Source organism: Chanodichthys erythropterus, chromosome 3, assembly GCF_024489055.1.
Source record: "Chanodichthys erythropterus isolate Z2021 chromosome 3, ASM2448905v1, whole genome shotgun sequence".
Taxonomy (NCBI): domain Eukaryota; kingdom Metazoa; phylum Chordata; class Actinopteri; order Cypriniformes; family Xenocyprididae; genus Chanodichthys; species Chanodichthys erythropterus.
In genome coordinates, this window is record NC_090223.1 from 11870242 (window position 1) to 11895382 (window position 25141).

The 25141-nt window shown below is 36.0% G+C and overlaps 1 protein-coding gene and 1 pseudogene across 9 annotated transcripts in view; one reads left to right on the top strand and one right to left on the bottom strand.

Moving 5' to 3' along the window:
* The window catches only part of LOC137017070 (protein NLRC5-like), a 59928-nt gene that overhangs the window by 33824 nt on the left and 963 nt on the right, over positions 1-25141 (bottom strand). For 3 of the 9 annotated variants that reach the window (XM_067380996.1, XM_067381002.1, XM_067380995.1), the window contains exons 4-9: positions 24535-24627; positions 24181-24294; positions 22959-23063; positions 7415-7519; positions 1507-1611; positions 298-402 (exon numbers count right to left, since the gene is read on the bottom strand). In XM_067380996.1, coding sequence (XP_067237097.1) covers positions 298-402; positions 1507-1611; positions 7415-7519; positions 22959-23063; positions 24181-24294; positions 24535-24627 — 627 coding nt within the window. Of the gene's footprint in view, positions 1-297; positions 403-1506; positions 1612-7414; positions 7520-7642; positions 7706-7962; positions 8062-8808; positions 8946-9273; positions 9407-9498; positions 9814-22958; positions 23064-24180; positions 24295-24534; positions 24628-25141 lie in introns of those variants that run through there. The other 6 variants (XM_067380999.1, XM_067381000.1, XM_067381001.1 and 3 more) reach the window with 6 other exon arrangements.
* On the top strand, positions 11995-17256 carry LOC137017112 (GTPase IMAP family member 7-like; annotated as a pseudogene).

The following is a 25141-nucleotide window of genomic DNA, read 5'->3' on the forward strand; positions in this document are numbered from 1 at the left end:
TTTCTGCCTTCTATATATGCAGAGTGTTGGTTATCTACTGACTCTGTATGTCTGAATTACTTTGGTGGAGTGAGTTTCTTCTGATAATTTTGGCTTGATAACTTCATATTTATGATCTCAGCCACTTCTCTTGATGACAAGTCTAATATGGTGTAATGAACTAAATACTTGGACAAATATTTGATATACCACCTAAATTTTGACTGCAAATTTGTGAAACAAGTGAAAAATTATATTATAAAGTATTCACTGAATTTCAAAATTGTTTAACAACAACAACAACAAACACACAAATACCTTTTGTCAGGTGATGTTTTGTTCTCGCTGAAGTTTGGTCCATCACCTTTTGAACGGTCACTGTTCATAGACACAGAGCTGAATACTGGTGAACCTGATCTTTCACTAAAGACAAAAAGAGACAAAAGAGGGGAAAAAAACACCATTAAATGAGGTTCTTCAGTCTCATTTGTAGAGCATTTGTTCTCCTCATAACTATGGACGGATAAATGTGTTTTGAAAAAACATTTAGAAGTGGCTCAGACTGGAAAAAATCTTGCGGGCAACAAATTCCAATCTGTTTCAGATAAGAGTAAAAAAAACAAATCTGATTTTTTTGTGCTAGTGTAAATCCAGCCTAAGAGACGAAACTGGAACACATTAGGAAACTAGTAAAACTTAGAATGACAGGGAACACTGACAAACAGGCGCAGGGAAAACAGAACCAAAACACAATGAAACTAGACAGACATAGAATTACATATTAAATTATAACTGCGCATGATTGTTTTTTTTAGGTTTTTATTTATGTTTGATTGTTTAACAAGCAAGCAACTTCTTACTATTGTCACGCTGAGTAGGACTGGATGGGAAGCAGTTCTTCTTAAAAACATTTTTGTACACTACCACCGCCAAACTATCCTCAATTTGGATGACACTTTTATCCAAACCAACATATATTTAATTTAAGCTAAATGTTTTATCATTTTTTGTGATCATGGCATTGCTACTGCCATGCTGTAGGAGAACATGAAAATAGGAACAACACTATGGCACCTGGTGGTCATTATTACTTATCATTACTTCAACCATTTCAACATTTGTTCTGCCACTATATAAAATAAAATCTGCCACTATACAAATAAAAGCTACTGTATCCTGCATCCCTTTATAGACTTTAGACTCCAGAAAAGCTCATTTGTGCCTTCTATATATGCCGAGTGTTGGATATCTACTGAATGTCTGAGTTACTTGGGTGGAGTGAGTTTCTTCTGATAATTTTGGCTTGATAACTTCATATTTATGATCTCAGCCAATTCTCTTGATGACAAGTCTAATATGGTGTAAGGAACTAAATACTTGGACAAATATTTGACAAACCAGCTGTAGCTAAATTTTGACTGCAAAATTGTGAAACAACTCTGAAAAATTATATTATAAAGTATTCACTGAATTTCAAAATTGTTTATGTGTGACCAACAACAACAACAACAACAAACACATAAATACCTTTTGGCAGGTGATGTTTTGTTCTCGCTGAAGTTTGGTCCATCACCTTTTGAACGGTCACTGTTCATAGACACAGAGCTGAATACTGGTGAACCTGATCTTTCACTAAAGACAAAAAGAGACAAAAGAGGAGAAAAAAAACACCATTAAAGGAGGTTCCAATTCAGTCAGTCACGTTCGACGTTACGTCGATACTGACGTAATGGGGTCTCGCTTGGGAGCCCAATCACCTCCAAGGATACAAAACAAGCCAATGGGAATTGGCCAGTGAGATTTATATGCCGGGCCCCCGGTTATAAATAGGGCCGGCATACTCACCTTCATTCATACTTTTGCTTCGGAGCCGATCGGTTCGGATATTCCTTTCACCTCTAAAGAGTGAATTTCATACTGAGAGAGCAAAACAGCAATTTTAATTGCTTAGGACAAGTTCCTATCAACAGCAGTTTTAATTGATTTTCCTGTTTTGTTCCGGTGGCTGCTCGGATCTCTCTGGCTGGTGGGAAGGCACGCAACACTCATCCCTGTGTACTTTGGCTGGTGGGGATTCTAAAAGAGCAAGCACGGGTGATCAGCGTCTTTTTCAGGATGTCTTTTCGTCCATGTGTTTTTGGATGCGGTCGTTTCCTGACCTTCTCTGACGGCCACGATCGCTGTCTCACATGTCTGGGTAAACAGCATGCTGAGTCAGCGCTCGTGGATGGTACATGCCCTCATGCCCTCCTTCATTTACACGGAGGAATGAGTCCTCTCTGCTGCTACCCAGTCACCCGCGGCTGTAAAAGCTGCTGGTCTGGTTAGCACTCTGGGAGATCTGAGGGTTACAGTGGGAGCTTCTTCGTCGGGCCCGCCCCCACGAACCTCCCACTCCTCCGCAACGCCATGTGCCGCGTGACCTTCTGCGGAGGTTCCCCGCATCACTTTCGGCGCTCCGGAGATGGATCAGATGTCTATTGCTGCATCAGGGAGTGGGCTGATGGATTCTGAGGATGAAGACGCTGAGCTTCCGCCCTCCGGGGTCGTTGCTCAGGTGGAATGATGGGCCTACGGAGGGCTCCCTTCGAGCCCCTTGAGTCAGTTGAGCTGAAACATCTGTCTCTGAAGACAGTGCTCCTGACCGCACTCGCCTCCTTCAAGAGGGTTGGGGACCTGCAAGCATTTTCGGTCAGAAATTCGTGCCTGGAATTCGGGCCGGACTATTCTCACGTTATCTTGAGACCCCGGCCTGGATATGTGCCCACAGTTCCCACCACTCCCTTCCGGGACCAGGTGGTGAACTTGCAAGCACTGCCCCCGGAGGAGGCAGACCCAGCCCGAGCGTTGCTGTGTCCCGTTTGTGCTCGGCGCGTTTATGTAGACCGTAGACCGCTTACGTAGACAGGTCTTTGTCTGTTTTGGAGGTCAGCAGAAGGGAAAGGCTGTCTCCAAACAGAGGTTGGCCCACTGGATAGTGGATGCCATCGCCTTGGCGTACCAGACCCAAGGCGAGCCGTGCCCCCTCGGGTTGCGAGCTCACTCCACTCGGGGTGTTGCTTCTTCCTGGGCGTTGGTGCACAGCGCCTCTGTTGCAGACATCTGCAGAGCTGCAGGCTGGGCGACACCGAACACATTCGCGAGATATTACAATCTCTGAGTGGAACCGGTGTCCACCCATGTGCTGTCACCCATTCGCTTGCTGTGCCATTTCCCTCGGATGAGGGAATGCGAGCACTTTTTCCGCTCCTCAGTTCAGTTCCCCACATGGTGAACCCTGTGGAGTTCCTCCTGCATCCTGCGGCAGCCAGACGTGGCGGAGGCGTCCGGCGCTAGGTCCAGTACTCGTGTGTATGCCCGGTTGGTCTGCCCTTGTACTGGGCTAGATGCCCGTAACGTCGAACGTGACTGACTGAATGGGAACGTCTAGGTTACTATTGTAGGCCAGGACATTACGTCCCCTTGCCATAGCTCTGAGTCACCGCTGAGCGGCCAGATACCTATCTCAGCTCCTCAGCAAAAATATGAATGAAGGTGAGTATGCCGGCCCTATTTATACCCAGATGCCAGGGGTGTGGCCCGGCATGTAAATCTCACTGGCCAATTCCCATTGGCTTGTTTTGTATCCTTGGAGGTGATTGGGCTCCCAAGCGAGACCCCATTACGTCTCCTTCAGGAGGGAACGGGGGTTACAATAGTAACCTAGACATTCTTCAGTCTTATTTGTAGAGCATTTGTTCTCCTCATAACTATGGATGGATGAATGTATTGTAAATTTATGTTTGATTGTTTAACAAGCAAGTAACTTCTTACTGTTGTCACGCTGAGTAGGACTGGATTTTCTTTTTTTTTGTACATTACCACCAGATTCATGTAAAATTGTGGATAAAGCTAAAATAATAGATTGTTTAAATGAACATTTTGTGGCCTCTGGTCAAATAATTCGATCCATGACAACCTTTTAAATGTTTACTCCAGTGTAAATCATTTCAAGGTAGACCAAGTATTTGATTTTAGCCCAGTAACAGTTTTACACTGAGCAATTTAAAACTTGTTTTAAATGCAGAGAAATCTAAACATATGATGTTTACAAAAAGAAAGTCTGCACTTTCAAACTCATGCTCAATTACTACTCTTCAAGGTTCGGAGACTGAAGTAGTATCTCAATATAAAAACCTGGGATTTTTAATTGCTGATTCCTTTTTCTTTTGAGCTTTGTGTTCAGCAACTTGTGAAAACTGGGCCTTTTTTAGATTCAAGTCATGTCTTTCTTTTGAAGCAAGCAAGTTGGTTGGTTGACCTGTGTTGTCATCCCGTAGACTTAAGCACTGGTGCTTATTTATATATAAAATCATCTTAGGTTTACTTCCCTTGTATTTACAGCAGAATATCATTCAGAAAGGTCTAAAGAATTATGGTCTTCGCTCAAGACTATTATCTTTTAAACATCCCAAATGTTTGCGCAAATATGGGTAAAGGGCATTTAGTTATGCTCCTCCATTAGATTGGAATCAGTTACAAGATAAATTAAAGCTGCAAGCAGTGATGAAAGGGCCCTCGCACCCGGGCTCACCATCACCGTTGGCCTTAGGAAAACAGTGAACAGTGGGCGACACGCATGTAAGCGAGTAAAGACAAGTCAATAATGGCAAAGTCATTTCAAAGTGCCACACTTCCTTCTGCCAACTGGTGGCTTTGACCGTAACTGAATATTGCCATGTTGATGTCTTCAGGCCAGGACTATTATCAAACATGTGAAGTTTGGAGCAGATCAGACATTGTATGCCTGAGTTACATCAACTTCCTGTTTCATGGCGTTCATCGCATTCATTAGCACTTAGCCAAGTGTTGCATGATTCAATGTGTTTCTAGTGCAGGGGTGTCCAACCCTGGTCCTGGAGGGCTACCGCCCTGCAGATTTTGGCTCTAACCCGAATCAAACACACCTGAACCAGCTAATCATGGTGTTCAGCGCTGCTTGATAATTACAGACAGGTGTGTTGGAACAGGGTTGGAACTAAAATCTGCAGGGCAGTAGCCCTCCAGGAGCAATGTTGGACACCCCTGTTCTAGTGTGTTTGGTACTTTGTGGCATATTGAAATGTTTCTGGGAGTGAATTACAGTTTAAAGCATGCAATTTCCTGTTGCCAGCAGGAGGCGCTATGACTCACTGAATAAATAAATAAAAAATATATAAATTGGCAAATTTCACAACCAAACCAGAAGCGCAATAGAACAATTATTTAAATCAATTCACCAGTAAATTGTATGGCTTTAACAGTAAATGTTGTATTGTCTTACATATGTTTTATTTTATCAGTTGTGGAATCCAACCATTCAACCATCTGAGGTAACGTAGTTAGCCTACTTTATTGAGTATTTCCATTTTATGCAACTTTACACATTTATTAATAGTAAATTAATAATTAATAAATTTAAGATCATCATGTTTGCAGCAAACAATATATTTCAGACCTAGTGGAGTAACGGTAATAATATCTAGGTCTGAATTTAAATCTATTGTATGTTTTAATGGATCATGCTACAAGCATAATGATCTTAAAATACATGATGCATTGCTGTGTCCGTTATCGCATAATTCACACTTTTGGACACTTTTGCTTTAACAGACATTAGACAAAACTGCAAAATCAAGCTGTTATATTCATATATTTATTGTCCAACATTCCCAATTTTTCTGATGCATGTCCTTAATTAAATTTCATATGTTGGTATTAATTCAGTGTTTATAAACCTTTTAAAGAATTTTAACCCAAACTGACTTGGGTTTCTAGAGAGCAAAGGAAAAAAGTGTTTTTTGTGAAAAAAGTGGAAGACTTAAACACAAAGTGTGTAAAATAAACTGTAAAAAGGATTTGATGATCACTAGTGACAGTATTTTATTCTGTGTTGTCATCATTCAGGTTTGATTTCAGCTTTAATGTACATTTTTTTTAACAAAGCAGCTGATATTGCCATAGAAACTAGTAGACTGCCGACTCGCTTTTACCACAAAATGGCGGAAACGCAGGGCCGCTGCTGGGCGCCGGTGTTGCAACGTTCTATTGACTGTCGCTTCTTGTTAGTGTATATTTTTGTTGTCATGTAGATGTGTTCAGGCCAGGACTCTAATAAAACATGTGAAGTTTGTGTAACAATGTGTAACAATGCCAGCTGTTGCTTGTTACACGACAGCATCAAACTTCTGTCACGCTCCCCAAAACTGAATCATGAACAGTTTTTAAAAGCCGTTTGACCAAGAATGATTAATTCTCTAATCTGGCATTGCTAGTTTTGATTCTAAACATCTGATAGAAAAAGGGAAAAAAAACATAACATTATTGCTATTTGAATGTTAGCGACGCCTCTGGGCAGTTGTAGTCATTTCCAATGTACTCTGCAAATGTGTTTATTTTAACTGTGCGGTGGTGCCAGATACTCTTTAATTGGTAATGACAAACGGAGACATAATTAATTTATAGCATTAACAAGATGACTCGTTGAATTTATTTTGAAAGCGATGACTGAATGTATTTTTATTCCACTGTCTGTATATAAGATTAGTACTGACTAAGTTCAGATGCTGTCGTGTACTTGAATCAACTTTGTGTATTTTAAACAGATTCAATATGAAAAATAACTTATATATTGATTAAATGCATTTTAATTGCATTTTGAAAAAAAAAAAAAAAAAAAAAAACGTGTCATGGATTTATTGCATTTTGGGGGGGAAAATAATCAGTTTTTTTATAATAAATCTTTGCAAATCAAAATATGGATTTGAATTTTTTATGTTATTATAACTTAAGAATGCTATGTGAAAGTTTGAAACAAAAAAAATAGTAGTTTTCATCTTGCCACTTTGTTGGTAAAAAAAAAAACAACAACACATTTTTACTCAAATTAATCAAAATGGATTTATGAACCAAACTCTTCATATGTAAATTAACATATTTGTTTTATGTTCAACTACAGTAAATGTGCTGCCTGTCTTGGCCAGGACTTTTATCCAAAGCAACATATATTAAATTCAAGATAAATATTTTATCATTTTTTGTGATCATGGCATTTTTTCTGCCACTAAAAACTACCAATAAAGCTATTGTATCCTGCATCCCTTTATAGACTTTAGACCACTATATATGCCGAGTGTTGGTTATCTACTGAATGTCTGAGTTACTTGGAAGGAGTTAGATTCTTCTGATAATTTGGCTTACTAACTTCATATTTATGATCTCAGCCACTTCTCTTGATGACAAGTCTAATATGGTGTAATAAACTGAACGCTTGGACAAATATTTTACAAACCAGCTGTGGCTATATTCTGACTGCAATTTTGTGAAACAACTCTGAAAAATTCTATTATAAAGTATTCACTGAATTTCAAAATTGTTTATGTGTGACCAACAACAACAACAACAAACACATAAATACCTTTTGGCAGGTGATGTTTTGTTCTCGCTGAAGTTTGGTCCATCACCTTTTGAACGGTCACTGTTCATAGACACAGAGCTGAATACTGGTGAACCTGATCTTTCACTAAAGACAAAGATATGGATTGATTAATGTGTTTCCATGGGATTGCCTGTTCAGTCAGTCAAGATAATTTACACACACAGCAACAAAAGTTTTAAAATATGTAATGTGTAACACAAGGAATACCTTTTGATTTGTGATGGAGTTTCCTCACTGAAAGACACATGTGGATCTGAATCTGATCTCTCACTAACAACACAAAGAAGGTTCATCAGTCTCATTTAATCAAGAGATTAAATTCAGTTGGTAATCACATACAATTAAAAAATCTACTATTATTCTCCCACCAATTAAAGGTGAAAATAGCTAATCACAATAATATAATGAAATTGTTTATTTCAGAAACAAAACTTTTAATGAACAAAACAAACAAAAGTTTTATGATATTCATTGAAATACTTTAATACAGTCAATGTGTGACCAACAGTGAGAAACACATGAAATACCTTTTGGTAGGTGTTTCTTCAGTGAAATATGGTACATCACCTTTCGACTGGTCACTCTTCACAGACTCACAGCTGGAAACCTCTGAGTCTGAACTTTCCCTATCACACAAAGAGGAAAGAGAAATTAGGAGCGAAACATTTTACTAAATGTGGTGCTTCAGGCTCATTTGAAGAGGTTTAATGTCGCAAACAATAGTTTAACACAAAATATAATTGTGCAATACTGTCATTTTATTTTGTTTTTATTCATTTTTGACATGATATCTGAATACTCCATACACTTTTATACAAAGAAACACTCATTTAATTCAAGATAAATACTGTATTAATACCCGTAATCTTGTGATACTATTTGAATTTACAGCAACATGAAAAAAACAGGAACAAAGTTGTGACATCTGGAAAATCCCTAATGTTTAACCACCTCAGTCAATGAACCTCTGAGACCTTATGAATGTAAAATGCCTTTTATAGCGGTGAATCTAAAGTTTAGACTTTAGAAAAAGTTGTAACTGAGGTTAATTTTCAACTCTACAGCTCTACTGGACTCTGAACAAGCCAGTTTCTTCATTTCACTTTATTTCTGAGTGTTTGCTGAATTTTATAGAGACTTTTATAAACTAACTCTGAATCTTATTTAGTTTCGTTCTGCTGTGCTCCTGGCATGATCACTTTAGTTTATCATGATTTCAGTAAAGCACACATTGTAATGAAATGAATACTCAAAGTTTATGACTGCTGATTGATGATGACTGTTTGAGAAAAACACTAAAACTTACTCTGTAAAGCTACAATTGTATCACTTCAGTAGTGTTTAAAATGACTGTGAAACAGCTGCAGTCTCACCTCTGTTTCTCTGAGAGACTCATCTTAGAGAGAGAGTCCTTTCCTCGCTCCTCTGACATTACTGCGGTTAAACTGCCATTGAAAACAGATCAACACTGGGATCTTCCTGTTGAAGAAATTCTGCTGCTCAGAACGACCTGGACATGAAGTAAATATAATGATGAATGTTGAGTTGACAAAAAAAAAAAAAAGGTTCATAAAAACATGGGCTAATTTTCAGGATAACTCTTAATAACACATAGCTTTAGTAAAAATTAGTACACTATGCATGGAGTAAACATTATTCCTGCACTAGACTGAAATCTTATATTGAGAACCTCAGTTCTTTTAGAATACATCATTTGATCATTACGTCACGCTCACACTTAATTCTATTTTAAATTCTATCACATTAGGCCAAATTGAACATCAGAATAAATGTAAGCAACTGTGCTCAGTGAAATTAAAAATTCTATTTAATCACACCTGATATTTTTTTATATTCTTTTTTAACGCAAACAAAGACATTACAGCATCAGTACCGCGCGCTTCAGCTCACTTTCGATTTCTCATCATCACAAAACAACAGCCTAAAAGAAACCTTTAAAAAAAAAAAAAAAAAAAAAAAAATATCATAATACACTTATTTAAAACTGGTTATCTGATCATTAACCTAACTATCAATAACTGTGATCGAGGACGTTAACTTACTTGCATCAATAACGATCTGGAGCACCACCGCACCGTGGTTGAGAATGGTTTCTTTTTCTCTTTATGGTTGGTCACATGGTACAATTCCTGTAACAGCCGAACTATTTTTACTGTGATTTATGAGCTTGTCTGAGCATTTGTGAGCTCTATTTGTTCATGGTTAAGCATTGACTGGCGGTTGTAACATAGTCCTCATTTTAAAGCTTCAATTAATCTTAAGAATTCGTCACTTTTATGTCTTCATCAAGATCTTTATCAAGCACAAATCATGCAGTTATTAGATGCGATCATTTGAGAAGTGACAGAATAATTATAATAGAATATTTTCTCACCAAATATGCCAAAAAAAAAAAAAAAAAAAAAAAAAACTGCATGGTAGATGTTCAAGTGCCTCCCGACGGGGTGCATTTTAATTTAATTTTCATCTCCAACACTTTCAGTTTCGTTTACACAACATGAGTCAAGCTTTTGGATATTAGTTAAGCATTTAGCATTTTGTGAATAATAGCCTACACAAATGACAATGATTTCAGTATTTATTTATTTATTTATTTTTCAACGCCACGTTAAAGGACTGGTTGAGACGTAAAACCAGATGCTGTAAGAGCTACATTTCATTTTATGCCCATTAGATGGCGCTGACCCCAAGGTTCATAACCCAAATGTTCATAACCCAAAAATGAAATCATTTACTCACCTTCAAGATGTTCCAAACATGAATTAATTTCTTTCTTTGGTTGAACATAATGGAAGAAAACTGTGGGTAACTAAACAGCTGATGGACCCCACTGACTTCAATAGAGTGAAATTCAGAAGCATTTATGTATTATGTTTATATACACTGCAAAAAATGCTGATCTTAATTAGAATTTTTGTCTTGTTTCCAGTCTAAATATCTAAAAATTCTTAGATCAAGAAGCATTTTCTTGACAAGTATAATTTTTTTTCTTGTTTTTAGGAAAAACAAGTCAAAATTAAGTGAGTTTTTCCTTAAAACAAGCAAAATAATCTGCCAGTGGGATAAGTAAAATAATCTTAGTCCAAACTGAAAACAAGATTATATATCTTATTTTTGGTTTGAGATAAGATTATTTTACTTATTTTACTTATTTTCCTTGCTTCTTGATCTAAGAATTTTTAGATATTTAGACTGGAAACAAGACAAAAATTCTAATTAAGATCAGCATTTTTTGCAGTGTATCCATTTATCAAAATGCAAAGTTAATGAATGTTTTTTTTTTTTTTTTAAAGCACTGTGTATTTTGGTTTAAAATATTTTAACATTATTTTATCTTCAGCAGGAACAAACTGTAAGAATAAACAAAATGTAAGAATAAAAAAAACAATTCAGAAATAAATGTACAGATTTGTAAACAACAAATAATGTCAACGTAATTAAACTTCACTTACCTAGTCGTTTAGCTGAGTTTTTGTTCACATTTTTAATATTTATTGTTTGTTTTTTGTTTTTTATGAAAAATGATTTATCACAAACCATAATGAAATGCAGATTTATGGTGATGGTGCTGTCAGTCAGTCTGTTGACACCAATGAAATGAGCTTTCAGTGGCAGTTTACAGGTGATTTAAACACATCTTAATGAATGAGGTTAAAACAGGAACTATTGAAGCTTTTGAACCTGACATGATCATCAGCAAAGATCTGACTTTAAGTGTTTATAGTAGAAACAGATTCTTTTTTCAGTCCTTGATGAACAAAACAATAATACAAATCAAAATAGATACAAAGGATACCTCCTTACAGTAGTGTTTACTTTTTCCTTTATGTGTTGGAAACTGTTTTATTAAACACTTCAATTTCCGCAGCATAATATGTCCATAAGAAATATAGTTTGATTTTCAATGAGGGAATTAGATCATTAACTTCTTTCTATGTGAAACCGACAATGATCAGGCCTTTTTAAAGTTAGCAGACACCAGAAAATAGGCACGATTAGCATTGTACCTGAAAAATAAAACATTAAAAGATGATGAAATGCTGAATAAACTTTATGTTGATTAAACTGAAATGTTGATGCTCTCCGTTGAAAGCCCAAAATACTATCATGGTGCTTCATGCTTTGAAATATTACAAAAATTATGAAACTGTTTTCGATGAAAGTAGAATCATCTTGCAATAATAATAAAAAAACCATCAAAAGTTGATGATGAAATAAGAAATTAATTTCATCAATTAATTTGTGAAGCACCTACAAAAATCTGATGAAAGATCAGAGTGAGAACAGGTCAAAGTTTGAACTAATTGTTATATACTATTGAACAGGCATATTGTATATGACAATTTAGTTCAGACTTTGACCTGTGGAGGGCAGTAATACACTTAACAGTGTCTACACTGCTGGAATTCAAATAGAGAAGAAGAAGAAGAAGAAGAAGAAGAAGAAGAAGAAGAAGAGAGCTAGTTCAAGATGAGCATTTATGGTTAAAATGTATAACATTTTATTTAATTTTTTTTTAGAAAATGTGTGATGGTTTCTCTAGATAAGACCCTTATTTCTCATCTGGGATCGTGTAGAACAATTTGAAGCTGCAGTGAAACTGTCATTTGGACCTTCAACTGTTTGGTGCCCATTGAAGTCCACTATAAGGAGAAAAATCCTGGAATGTTTTCATCAAAAACTTTAATTTCTTTTCGACTGAAGAAAGAAAGACATGAACATCTTGGATGACATGGGGCTGAGTAAATTATCAGGAAAAGTTTATTTAAAAGTGAACTAATCCTTTAAGTTTAATCACCATCATTCATTCAAGTCGATCCACCCAGGAGTTATTGTGAACTGTAACCCTTGCAACTTTACCCTGCAAGAATCAGTAAAATTCCATATATTGGTAAACTTTGCTCCACTCATCGTTGCCCGAACGCAAACTAACGAGCTGTTACACCCCGCTGTGAATGGCCAAAGCAGAGAAAGTAACACTTGTCTCTTAGAGACAAGCTGCATAAACTAGCTGCTTTTCAGGCATTTATGTAACACATCTACTGTGTGCATTAATGGCTGTTATGTTAAATAAACTTTCACAAGAAACACGTCACACTACTGCTTTATTTTAAAGGTGCTATGGAGGATGTTTTGTTTTATACATTTTTGCAATATTACTTGAAACTGTGTTTACAAACTGATAAAAGATTAGGTGCACTGATATTTATTAGGTGCACTGAAAGGAATAATATTAATATACATCATCTGTGCACGAGGTAGGGCCTTAAAAACATCAGCCAATCGTTTACGTGATCATCAAGTACATCATGATTCTGTTCACACATGGAGATGAACTGGAGGATCTGGATGAACCGCAGACCATTGATGAATATCTACAAAATCACATGGATCTCCAGCAGCTGGTGACTGAATGTGGAGGAAAGTTTCACTGTTTCAGTAACAGGAGTAAATCACACAGTCAGAGACAAGAACTGCTGCAGAAGATTGAAGGAATGATGACGGAGAACAGAGGGAAATTTATCAGGGAGTGAAAGAGGAGGAGATCAAGCAAGAATGATCTTGATATTGTTGTGGTTTCTTCTTTTTCTAAAAACAAAACACTTCTCAAAATCTTTGATTCATAATACACGCTTTATTACAAGCGGAGCCTGTTATATCTGCAGAGTTAACACAGCTGTCTGCCCACCCTTTTGGGCTCATATTTATACTATGTGATATGATCTGGGGCCAAGCTATTTGACCATATTTTCTCTTTCTTCAAGCTTAAAATAGACACTTCAATTCACATACACACACGCTTTGTGATTCAAGTTTCAAACCCTATTTAGAATCAGGCCTCATGCTTCCATGTTTGCAGTACATGAAGGCCTACTTCTGACATGCATATGATTTTAATTGTAAAGTACCACACATTGTATTCTGCTATATTATACTCTATTTTATCACACCAAAAAACTTCTCCATTATCTTTTGTAAGTTGTCTTCTATTATGTTGCCATTGTAATACATGCATTATGGCAATTATTCACACACTAATCTTTCTGTTGTAGATTCAGGAGGGACTCCATCAGAAGATCCAGATGAGATTCAGATTCCAAAGAGGAAAGATCAGATCTGACTGGTTCTGCTGGGAAAAACTGGATGTGGGAAAAGTGCCACAGGAAACACCATCATCGGCAGAAACGTGTTTGAATCTTCAGTCAGTTCAAAGTCTCAGACTAAACAGTGTCAGTCAGAAACTACAGTGAGGTTTAGTAAAGAGATCTCAGTGATCGACACACCTGGACTTTACGACAATGTACTCGATAAAGAGGAAATTATTACGGAAATAGTGAAATGCATAACATTATCCTCTCCTGGACCACATGCTTTTCTTATTGTGATTAAAGCAGGTCGATTCACTGAGGAGGAGAAAAACACAATAAAGGAGCTCAAAGAAGTGTTTGGAGAAAAATACACCATGATCCTCTTCACCCATAAAGATCAGTTAGAATAGCAAAATAAAACCATTGATCAGTTTGTACAAGATGGTGATCCAGATCTTCAATCCCTCATAAAAAGCTGTGGAAACAGGTTCTTCTGTTTAGACACTGAGTCTGCCAGTTTCCCTCAGTTCAGAGATCTGCTCAATAAAATAGAGGCGATGGTGGCAGAAAATAGAGGGACGCACTTCACACACGACATGCTCAAGGGAACAGAGAAACACATTCAGGGGATTCAGAAGCAGAAATTAGACAAGAAAGTCAAGCAGTACAAACAGAAGCACAAAGAGGTCACTCGATCAGAATGGCAGAAAACATACTGCCGTTTAGTAGAGGAGTCCCGACGAGAAACTGAGTGGGTTATGAATGAAAGTAAATTATACATATATGTAGCCAATCTCCTGGAAATGCAAGTGGTTGACTTTGATGAGATGAGGGCCATAAAAGAGGCTGAAAGCAAAGGATTCAGTAGTACTGAGGCAGATCGAATTGCTTTTAGAGCCACAGGAAAACTAGCAAAAAAGGAACTGTGTAGAGTTCAGTGAGAAACATAATCAAACACGCTACTTCTTCAACTACATCAACTTTTATTATAATGAACAATATATTAATCTGTGGTTGCTATAGGCTTGCATGTCATTCCATACACTGCATTCATCTGAGGACTGAATCTGTAACTCTCAGTCACTGCTTTTCATTTACATGATGCTTTCATTAATGTTTTGCAAAATCTGTTGTTTAATCAGTGTTTAATCATATCTGTATGCAAAGTGATATTAACAAAGGCTATAAAATAACACAAGACCCGTCACTCCGTTCAGTAGCTGTTGGTGTTTTCTCACTGAAATGTGGCTTTTCACCACCTTTTGACCAGTCTCTCATCGCAGACAGAGAGCTGGACACACTTAAGCCTGAAATTTGACTAATGACACAAAAAACAGAGAGAGAAAAACACTTACAGGAGATAATTAAGTCTCATTTGAAAATATTTAATGTTGCAAATGGTAATTAAATGCATTATAGCCATGCATTTTCCTCAGTGAATATGGATAGATGGGACGTATTTATGTTTTATTTCCATGGTGAATTCATGTCTCTTTGGCTGCTTGTGTAACTAGGTTACTGGAAAGGAGCTTTACACTGTGTTAAATAAAGAGGAAGTCATACTGGCAGACATTGTGTTCAGTGGTTTGATTTATCTAGTTCATTTATATCACAAATATATTAAGCTAATGCAATGCTGTAACACAAAACACATGAAATACCTTGGTGTTTCCCCTCTGAAATAAGGCATGCCACCATCTTTTGAACAGTCGCTTCCGCTAGACACATTTGAGCCTGAAATTTGACTAATGACACAAAGAAAAAAGTACACAAATCTTTATGGCATTTCTAAGTATTTTTACATCTATCAGCCTTGGGGTTTAATGCATTACAAGAAAGGTGAGTTACATAATCAGATTACTTTTTCAAATAACTAGTAAAATACACATTACTTCAAAATATCTGTTTGTTTGTTTTTTCAAGCAAGTAACACAAGTTACTTTTTCCCCATGTATTGACTGACAGCTCTCCTGTCCCCATGCTGAGAGAAATGAGAAGTGCAGAGGGGTTGTGTGCTCTGTGTAAACGAGACGGTTACTGTAGTTCTAGACTAAATGTGAGCATATATTTGCTCATCTCACTTGCACAAAACCATTCTCAGTATTCCTCAAAATGAATAAAAACAGTGAAAAACAAACACAGCAGTGATACCTGCCGAAGTACAGGGACATGTTTAGGTTATTGGGGGCCCTAACCAAATCTCTGGGAGGCGGCCCCGTGATCACGTTTATAGATCATGCGAGTATACTGTGATATTTCCCCCTCCCAGCCTCATACTCACCCGTCCCAGAGCGACACCCCATAAACACCACCACACTCACTAATGCATATGCATCTGATCCAAGCTACATTTAATTGAGGATATTCTGAAACAATGCTAATGTGTGCTTTATCAACATGTCAATTTATTATAAGCAACACAGAAATTTTTACAGCCAATGACATTTACAGCTGGAGAGACTGGACTGATTTTCTACATTTAAACATGGTTCCTGTAGCACAGATTTTATCAGCTGGCAATCTTCAATGCACATCTAAGAGTTGCAACTATTATTAACAACAAAAGATGAGGCTTATCATTATGTCACAATATCAGCCTGTTTGAACTTTGTTTTCTGTTTTGCACCATTTCCTGCCAATCTGTCATCAAAGTTAAGCATTTCAATTCACAAGCTTGCAATTTGATTTGATATCAATTATTTTGGATATACATTAGCTACAGTAAGTGGCAAATTTAACTAATGCTGTAAAATATATTGGGAATGGTGCTACATTAATAGAATTGAAGGTTAAAATGAACTGATTTGTATACAAACTTAAAAATTAAACTCTGTTCTATTAAATTACGCTGTTCTATTAATGTCTTTCTGCGGTTGAACCACGAGCGATTACACAATAGATGATACAGATTTCAGTAAGTTGTACTGTATCTTTTAACATATGTTTAGATGATCATTCATGTTTATTTCGCACTGTAACTGGTATTAAAGCAGGAGAGGATCAGTTCACATGCGCTTCAAGCAGCCGTTCTCTTAAACTGAGGCTACAGCAGACTAAACCTCTGTGGGATCCCCCTCGGGAGAAATCACACAATTGTGTGCTTTGCATTGTGGGTAAACACGCTACTGAGTTCAAAATGATCATCAGAATGAGGAAGAAAGGAGATTTAAGTGACTTTAAATGTGGCATTTTTGATGGTGCCAGACAGGCTGAGTATTTCAGAAACTGCTGATTTTCACACACAGCCATATCTATGGTTTACAGAGAATAATCTGAAAAAAAAAAGAAAGTGTCCTGTAAGCTGTGGGCAAAAATGGCTGGTTGATGCCAGAGGTCAGAGAAGAATGGCCACTCTGGTTCAAGATAAAAGAAAGGCAACAGTTAACGCAAATAATCACTTGTTACAACCGAGGTCTGGAGAAAGCACAAGTCAAACCTTGAAGCAGATGGACTACAGCAGCAGAAGACAAACCAGAGCAACTCCTGTCAGCTAAGAACAGAAAACTGAGGCTACGATTCACATGGCCCCACTAAAATTAGATAATAGAAGAATGAAAAAATGTTGCCTGAGATGGCAGGGTCAGAATTTAGAGTATCATCCCAAACTGGTCTCTTGAACATGACAGTGACTTCACTATACTCAAATCACCTCCAGACTCATTTATAAAACTTTCATCCTGTAAGTGTACGTACGCAAAAAAGCTAGGAGCTTTCCCTATAACACAAAGAGGAAAGAGAGAGGAAGAGAGAAACATTTTACTAAATGTGGTGCTTCAGGCTCATTTGAAGAGGTTTTATATTGCAAATAATAGTTTAACACATTATTTAACTGTGAAATACTGTCATTTTATTTTGTTTGTATTCATTTTTGACATGATTTCTGATGGTCTAATAGGCGAACAACTGCATACTACAGACACTTTCATACAAAGCAACACATTTAATTCAAGATAAATACTGTATTAATATCAGTGATCTTGTGATACTCTTTGAGTTACAGCAACATGAAAACAGGCAACGGGAAGATCCCTAATGTTTAACCACATCAGTCAATAAACCTCTGAGACCTTATGAATGTAAAATGCCTTTTATGATGGTGAATCTAAAGTTGTAACTGAGATTGAAGTTAATTTTTCAACTCTACAGCTTTACTGGACTCTGAACAAGCCAGTTTCTTCATTTCACTTTATTTCTGAGTGTTTGTTGCGTTTTATAAACTAACTCTAAATCTTATCCTCCATCTTATGGAGTTTCTTATGTTACTAACTACAACTATCACTTTAGTTTATCTTGATTTCAGTAAAGCACACATAATGAAATGAATACTCAAAGTTTTTTTGATCTGCCATTGAAAACAGATCAACACTGGGATCTTCCTGTTGAAGAAATGCTGCTGCTCAAAATGACCTGGACATTACATTATGCAAAATATAATGACAAATGCTGACAACAACAACAAGTTCATAAAAACAACATGGGTTCATTTTCAGTTTAACTCTTCAGAACATATAGCTCTAATAAATATAAGTACACTATGCCTGGAGTAAACATTATTCCTGCACTAGACTGAAAACATCAAGGAAAACTGAACTTTCTTCTGAATACACCGTTATCATTACGTCATGCTCACACTTTATTCTATTTTAAATCCTCTCACAGCAAAAATGAACATTAGGATAAATGTAATGTTCTGTGCTAACTGAAATGAAATATCCTATGAAATCATACCTGATATTTGGTATATTCTTCCCAAACCAAGACATTGCAGCTCGTTCGTCGCGTGTTTCAGGCAGCTCACAAACTTACTTTCGATTTCTCGTCATAACAAAACAACAGCCTAAAAGGAAGGAGACATTAAAAAAAAAAAAAAAAGCAACGCAAATTATACACTTATTTAAAATTGTTATCATGGTAAATTATGGTACCATTCATTAACCTCATTATCAATAACTGTTCAACGACTTTTTAAAACTTACTTGCATAAATACGACGATCTGGTGCATAAACTGTAAAAAAATATGAACGAAAATATGGCGCTGCCACTGACATCTTGTGCTGATTTGGGAAACAGGGTTGCCAGGTCACAAAAAAAGTTCCGGCCCAAATCTTACTCAAAACCCACCCAAAAGGAAATGTATATGTACATGTGTATAGTTGAAACGTAATAAAAAGACAAACAAACAAAAAAAACGCCCAAAAAAGAGTGAAAACTAGCCCAGTTTCCCCCTGCCCCATCTAATGACAGCTGCGATATTCTCATAATGCACCTTATAAGCTATTTTTATTTATTCTGTTTTGAATTTTATTTTTAGCTAGACTTGTTTATATGTAACATATGTACATTATTTTTTCTGTATTTTATTCTTCTTCATTCACTATATTTTAATTTTATTCTTCTGTGATTTTAATTTTCAGCATTTTTCATGATGATTTTTAAAATTAGGGCTGGGCAATATGACCAAAAATATTATGACAATATTATTTTTCCTTATCATATGATATCGATTTATCACGATATTAGCTTAATTTACTATTAATGGGAGGGATATGCTCTCCACGTTTGCTGGACCTTGAGAATGATTGTAAACCTGTTTGTTCACAATTAAACTGCATAAAACCACCTTTTAATTTAGAGCCCCATTAAATCTATTTATTTTCTCTGTGTTTTATAATTTAATACAACTTTGCCATCAACAATAGTGTTTAATTAAATTAATAAAACAATTTTTGTCAAATAAAATGCATCAAATATTACAAAAATTATGAATCTGTTTTTGATTAAAGTAGAATCATCTTGCAATTTAAAAAAAAAAAAAACAATCAGAAATTGATGATGAAATGAGAAATGAATTTCATCAATTAATTTGTGAAGCACCTACACAAAATCTGATTTAAGGCCAGAGTGAGAACATTAATTAATTTAGAGACCTTAAGTCCATGTGAAACTCTTGTCGACAATAATTATATTCAGCTTTAGTCCAAACAGAAGATCATTTTATGATTCGTGCCAATTTTTCAGTAGAAATATTGATAGTTAATCCAAAAATTAAACTTGGATTAACTCACCCTCAAGTTGTTTCAAACCCATCTTCATTTCTTTCTTGTGCAGAAAACAAAAGAAGATATTTTTAAGAATGTGTGAAACCAAACTTTCTGGTCCCCATGAAAGTCAATGAGGACCAGCAACTGTTTTGTTACCTTTATTCTTATATATTAGAGAAGAAAGAACTTCATGCAGGTTTAAAACAACTTGAGGGTGAGTAGAGTCGAGGAATCATATCGAGGAAACTGTAAAATACAATAAACAGAGACACTAAAACTAATGTATAAAATTAATGTGAACCTCTACTAAAAAAAATTTAGTTCATTTTATTTAGAGTAAACAAAACATTACCCAAAAGTCAACTGCAAACTAAAATGAACTTCTAAGAGTCAATATTCACACCATCTTAAACCAAACTATCCATAATGCACACAGCGTGAACAGACGGTCTCTTACCAGAAGCTGCTGCTGAACCTGTCTCCATCTTCACTGTATCTGAATGATCACAAGTCCATGAAAACACTTCACAGAAAACAATTATGATTCACACCATAAACACAATCTCAATATATATTTGCAATAGTTTAGAAAGTCAAAATATTAGCATTAAAACTGTTTCAGCAACATCATCTTTCTGTTGTTTTTCCTGTTCCAGGTTCCTGCATGTTCTTTTCCTTTACATGTTTTTTTCAAAAGTTCCCTGATTGGTGGTTTGAGAGCAAGAATGATCACGAGACATTCAGCACAATAAATGGAGATTCATCAAGTGTTTGTTCAATAAACTTTATTAATTCTGTCAGTAATAATCTCCCACGGATGCTGAACAGACTTATTCCAATAACAGTCACATGAACAGATCGATAAAGCCTGTGTGAAAGTGAGTGGATCATCTGAAACACCTTCAGCAGCCGGAGAAACTGAAGCGAATCAGCACAGAACCGCATTCACACTGACATCAGTTTGATTCAGATTCATCATGAAAGAGTTTCTCTGGCAGTGCAGCTCTGATCTGAGGTCAGATCATCAACGCTCGTCCGTCTCTCCTTCTCACACAGACAAATATACAAATCTTTAATGAATAATAGCTTCTAAAGAAAGCAGAAAGACATTAATTACCAGCAATTCTCTTATTAGACTATAAAGGATCCCCGAATAAATCATTTATATTTTATCTAAACAAATGGATTTCATATGTGTGGGAACTTAAACAATTTCTGATCTTATATTATCAAAACTTATCAAGTTATTGTTAAATATACCTTCATCTGAGACAAACCCTCTTTGACTCCACCCACTTGGGCTACCATGTAATAATGACCACACCCACTTATCTACCCCTACAAAGAGGACTCCGCCCACACAGACAAACTCCACCCACTCTCAACTCTCCCACTGATGACTCCACCCACTCTACAGCAACCACTAACATGACCCCGCCCACTCCCATGGCCCCGCCCCCTAACCCCAGTACAGAGCTACAGCACTAAACACACACTCACATTACCAGCAGTGAATCTAACGAGAGCCTCTGTAGATCAAATAGAGTTAAAAACAGAAGTGATTCAAGTGTTCAGAATCAGAGACTCTTTCTGAAACCTGTAAACGTCGACGCCCGTGAGAGATCCAGCACAGGCTCCCTGATTGAGTGTAAACTTCTCTCGTCTGAGGACGCTGACCTCTATAACTCTGTGCGAGAGCGAGAGATCCGCGGGCCTTTCCGGATCTCTTTCCTCTTCTCCTCCTTCCTCCTCCTCTTCTCTTCCTCACGGAGAATCTTCTGGAAGGCCTCGGCTGTGTGCAGAACCTGAAACACACAGAGATTTACATCATTGCATTTGTACTGTAGTTTGGACATGAAACCTTGTAAACTGTAGAATAATCAAGTAGAAATCACAGAAAAACACACAATTAATCTGTGGCTAATTATTATTAAGGTTTATTGATGGATAATTCAACAGGACAATATATAGAAGTCCGTTTAATCACTGAAACACAATTTGAGTTTAACTTCTTCACTGAAGCTCTACTGCCACCTACTGGCTCACCTACACATTACAGGACATGATTTTGTCTAATATAAACTTTATAAATACAGTACATTAACTCATTTTAGATGTTAGATTTTATTATAGATTCATTTTAAAATGAGTAAGTTCAGACTGTTTTCATATATTTGAGGATTAAGAATTAAACTTTGATATTTTAATTATTTAAAATGCTTTTTTAACTAGTTAGATATTATTGTAAATTTAAAGAATATATTAAGACTTTTTTTTCAAATATTTGAGTGAATTGAGAATTACAATTTTAAGAGTCTATATATATATATATATATATATATATATATATATATATATATATATATTAAAATGTTTCAGTATTTGATTAATCACAGTGTAAAACATGTCATTTCCTGTTCCTGTCCCATACTATTTGTATGTTTGCAGTATAACGACACCTCTCAATGTACTCTGCAAATGTGTTTTTTTTTTACCATGTGGTGGCGTCAGATACTCTTTAATCAGTAATGACAAACGGAGACATAATTTATCATTAACAAGATGACTCGTTGAATTAATTTTTGGAACGACTGATTGAATGTATTTTTAGTAAAATGGCTGTATATAAGATTAGTATTGATGAAAAATAACTTTTATATTGATTCAATGAATTAAATGCATTTTGGGAAGACAAAAAAAAAAATGTGTCATGTATTTATTGTATTTTAGGGAAAAATAACCAGTTTTTATAATAAATCTTTGAAAATCAAAATCTAGATTTGAATTTTGAATGTTATTATAACTTAAAGATGCTATGTGAAAGTTTGAAACAAAAAGTGGTTTTCATCTCCAAACTCTTCATATGTAAATTAATGTATTTTATGTTTAAGTACATGTGCAGCCTGTCTTGGCCAGGACTTTTATCCAAAGCAACATATATTTAATTCAAGATAAATATTTTTTCATTTTTTGTGATCATGGCATTTGTTCTGTCACTATATAAACTACTAATAAAGCTACTGTATCCTGCATCCCTTTATAGACTTTAGACTCCAGAGCTCATTTGTGCCTTCTATATATGCCGAGTGTTGGATATCTACTGAATGTCTGAGTTACTTGGGTGGAGTGAGTTTCTTCTGATAATTTGGCTTACAAACTTCATATTTATGATCTCAGCCACTTCTCTTGATGACAAGTCTAATATGGTGTAAGGAACTAAATACTTGGACAAATATTTGACAAACCAGCTGTAGCTAAATTTTGACTGCAATTTTGTGAAACAACTCTGAAAAATTATATTATAAAGTATTCACTGAATTTCAAAATTGTTTATGTGTGACCAACAACAACAACAACAAACACATAAATACCTTTTGGCAGGTGATGTTTTGTTCTCGCTGAAGTTTGGTCCATCACCTTTTGAACGGTCACTGTTCATAGACACAGAGCTGAATACTGGTGAACCTGATCTTTCACTAAAGACAAAGATATGGATTGATTAATGCGTTTCCATGGGATTGCCTGTTCAGTCAGTCAAGATCATTTACACACACAGCAACAAAATGAAATTTTAAAATATTTAATGTGTAACACATGGAATAGCCTTTGATTTGTGATGGAGTTTCCTCACTGAAAGACACATGTGGATCTGAATCTGATCTCTCACTAACAACACAAAGAAGGTTCATCAGTCTCATTTGAAGAGATTACATTCAGTCGGTAATCACATACAATTAAAAAAACTAACATGCATTAGCCTACTATTATTCTCCCACCAATTAAAGGTGAAAATGGCTAATCACAATGACATAATGAAATTGTTAATTTTAGAAATAAAACTTGAGTTTTATGTACAAAACAAACAAAACTTGTGTATTAAAACAAAAGTTTTATGATATTCATTGAAATCCTTTAAAGGTGCCCTTGAAAAATTGAATTTACCTCAGCATAGTCAAATAACAAGAGTTCAGTACATGGAAAAGACATACAGTGAGTCTCAAACTCCATTGTTTCCTCCTCCTTATATAAATCTCATTTGTTTAAAAGACTTCCGGAAAACACTCGGATCTCAACATAACACCGACTGTTACGCAACATTCGGGATCATTGTATGACCCCAATATTTGCATATGCCAGCCCATGTTCCCAATATTATGAAAGGCATTAGACAAGGGCAGCCAGTAACGTTTGGAGCCATAGACATGTCTGGATGTGCACAGCTGAATCAACAGACTAGGTAAGCAAGCAAGAACAATAGCGAAAAATGGCAGATGGAGCGATAATAACTGACATGATCCATGATATCATGATATTTTTAGTGATATTTGTAAATTGTCTTTATAAATGTTTCGTTAGCATGCTGCTAATGTACTGTTAAATGTGGCTAAAGTTACCATCGTTTCTTACTGTATTCACGGAGACAATACTGTCGTTATTTTCATTTTTAAACACTTGCAGTCTGTATAATTCATAAACACAACTTCATTCTTTATAAATCTCTCCAACAGTGTAGCATTAGCCGTTAGCCACAGAGTAGAGCCTCAAACTCATTCAGAATCAAATGTAAACAATATAACAGTATACAATACTCACATAATCCGACGCATGCACGCTGCATGCATGACGAACACTCTGTAAAGATCCATTTTGAGGGTTATATTAGCTGTGTGAACTTTGTTTATGCACTGTTCAAGGCAAGCGCAAGCTCTGTGGGCAGAGAGCACGGGATTTAAAGGCGCTGCAGCATAAATCGGCTCATATTTAATGATGCCCCAAAATAGGCAGTTAAAAATATTAATTAAAAAAAATCTATGGGGTATTTTGAGCCGAAACTTCACAGACACATTCAGGGGACACCTTACACTTATATTACATCTTGTAAAAACATGTTCTAGGGCACCTTTAATACAGTCAGTGTGTGACCAACAGTGAGAAACACAGAAATACCTTTTGGTAGGTGTTTCTTCAGTGAAATATGGTACATCACCTTTCAACTGGTCACTCTTCACAGACTCACAGTTGGAAACCTCTGAGCTTTCCCTATCACACAAAGAGGAAAGAGAAATGAGGAGAGAAACATTTCACTAAATGTGGTGCTTCAGGCTCATTTGAAGAAGTTTAATGTCGCAAACAATAGTTTAACACAAAGTATTACTGTGTTATACTGTCATTTTATTTTGTTTTTATTCATTTTTGACATGATTTCTGATGATTTAATAGGTGAGAAACTGCATAATCCAGACACTTTCATACAAAGCAACACACATTTAATTCAAAATAAATATTGTATTAATATCAGTGATCTTGTGATACTCTGAGTTACAGCAACATGAAAACAGGAACAAAGTTGTGACATCGGGAAGATCCCTAATGTTTAAACACCTCAGCCAATAAATCTCTGAGACCTTATGAATGAAAAATGCCTTTTATGGCGGTGAATCTAAAGTCTGAGGTGACAGTTAATTTCCAACCCTACAGCTCTACTGGACTCTGAACAAGCCAGTTTCTTCATTTCACTTTATTCCTGTTTTTTTTTTTTGCATTAAATCTCTAA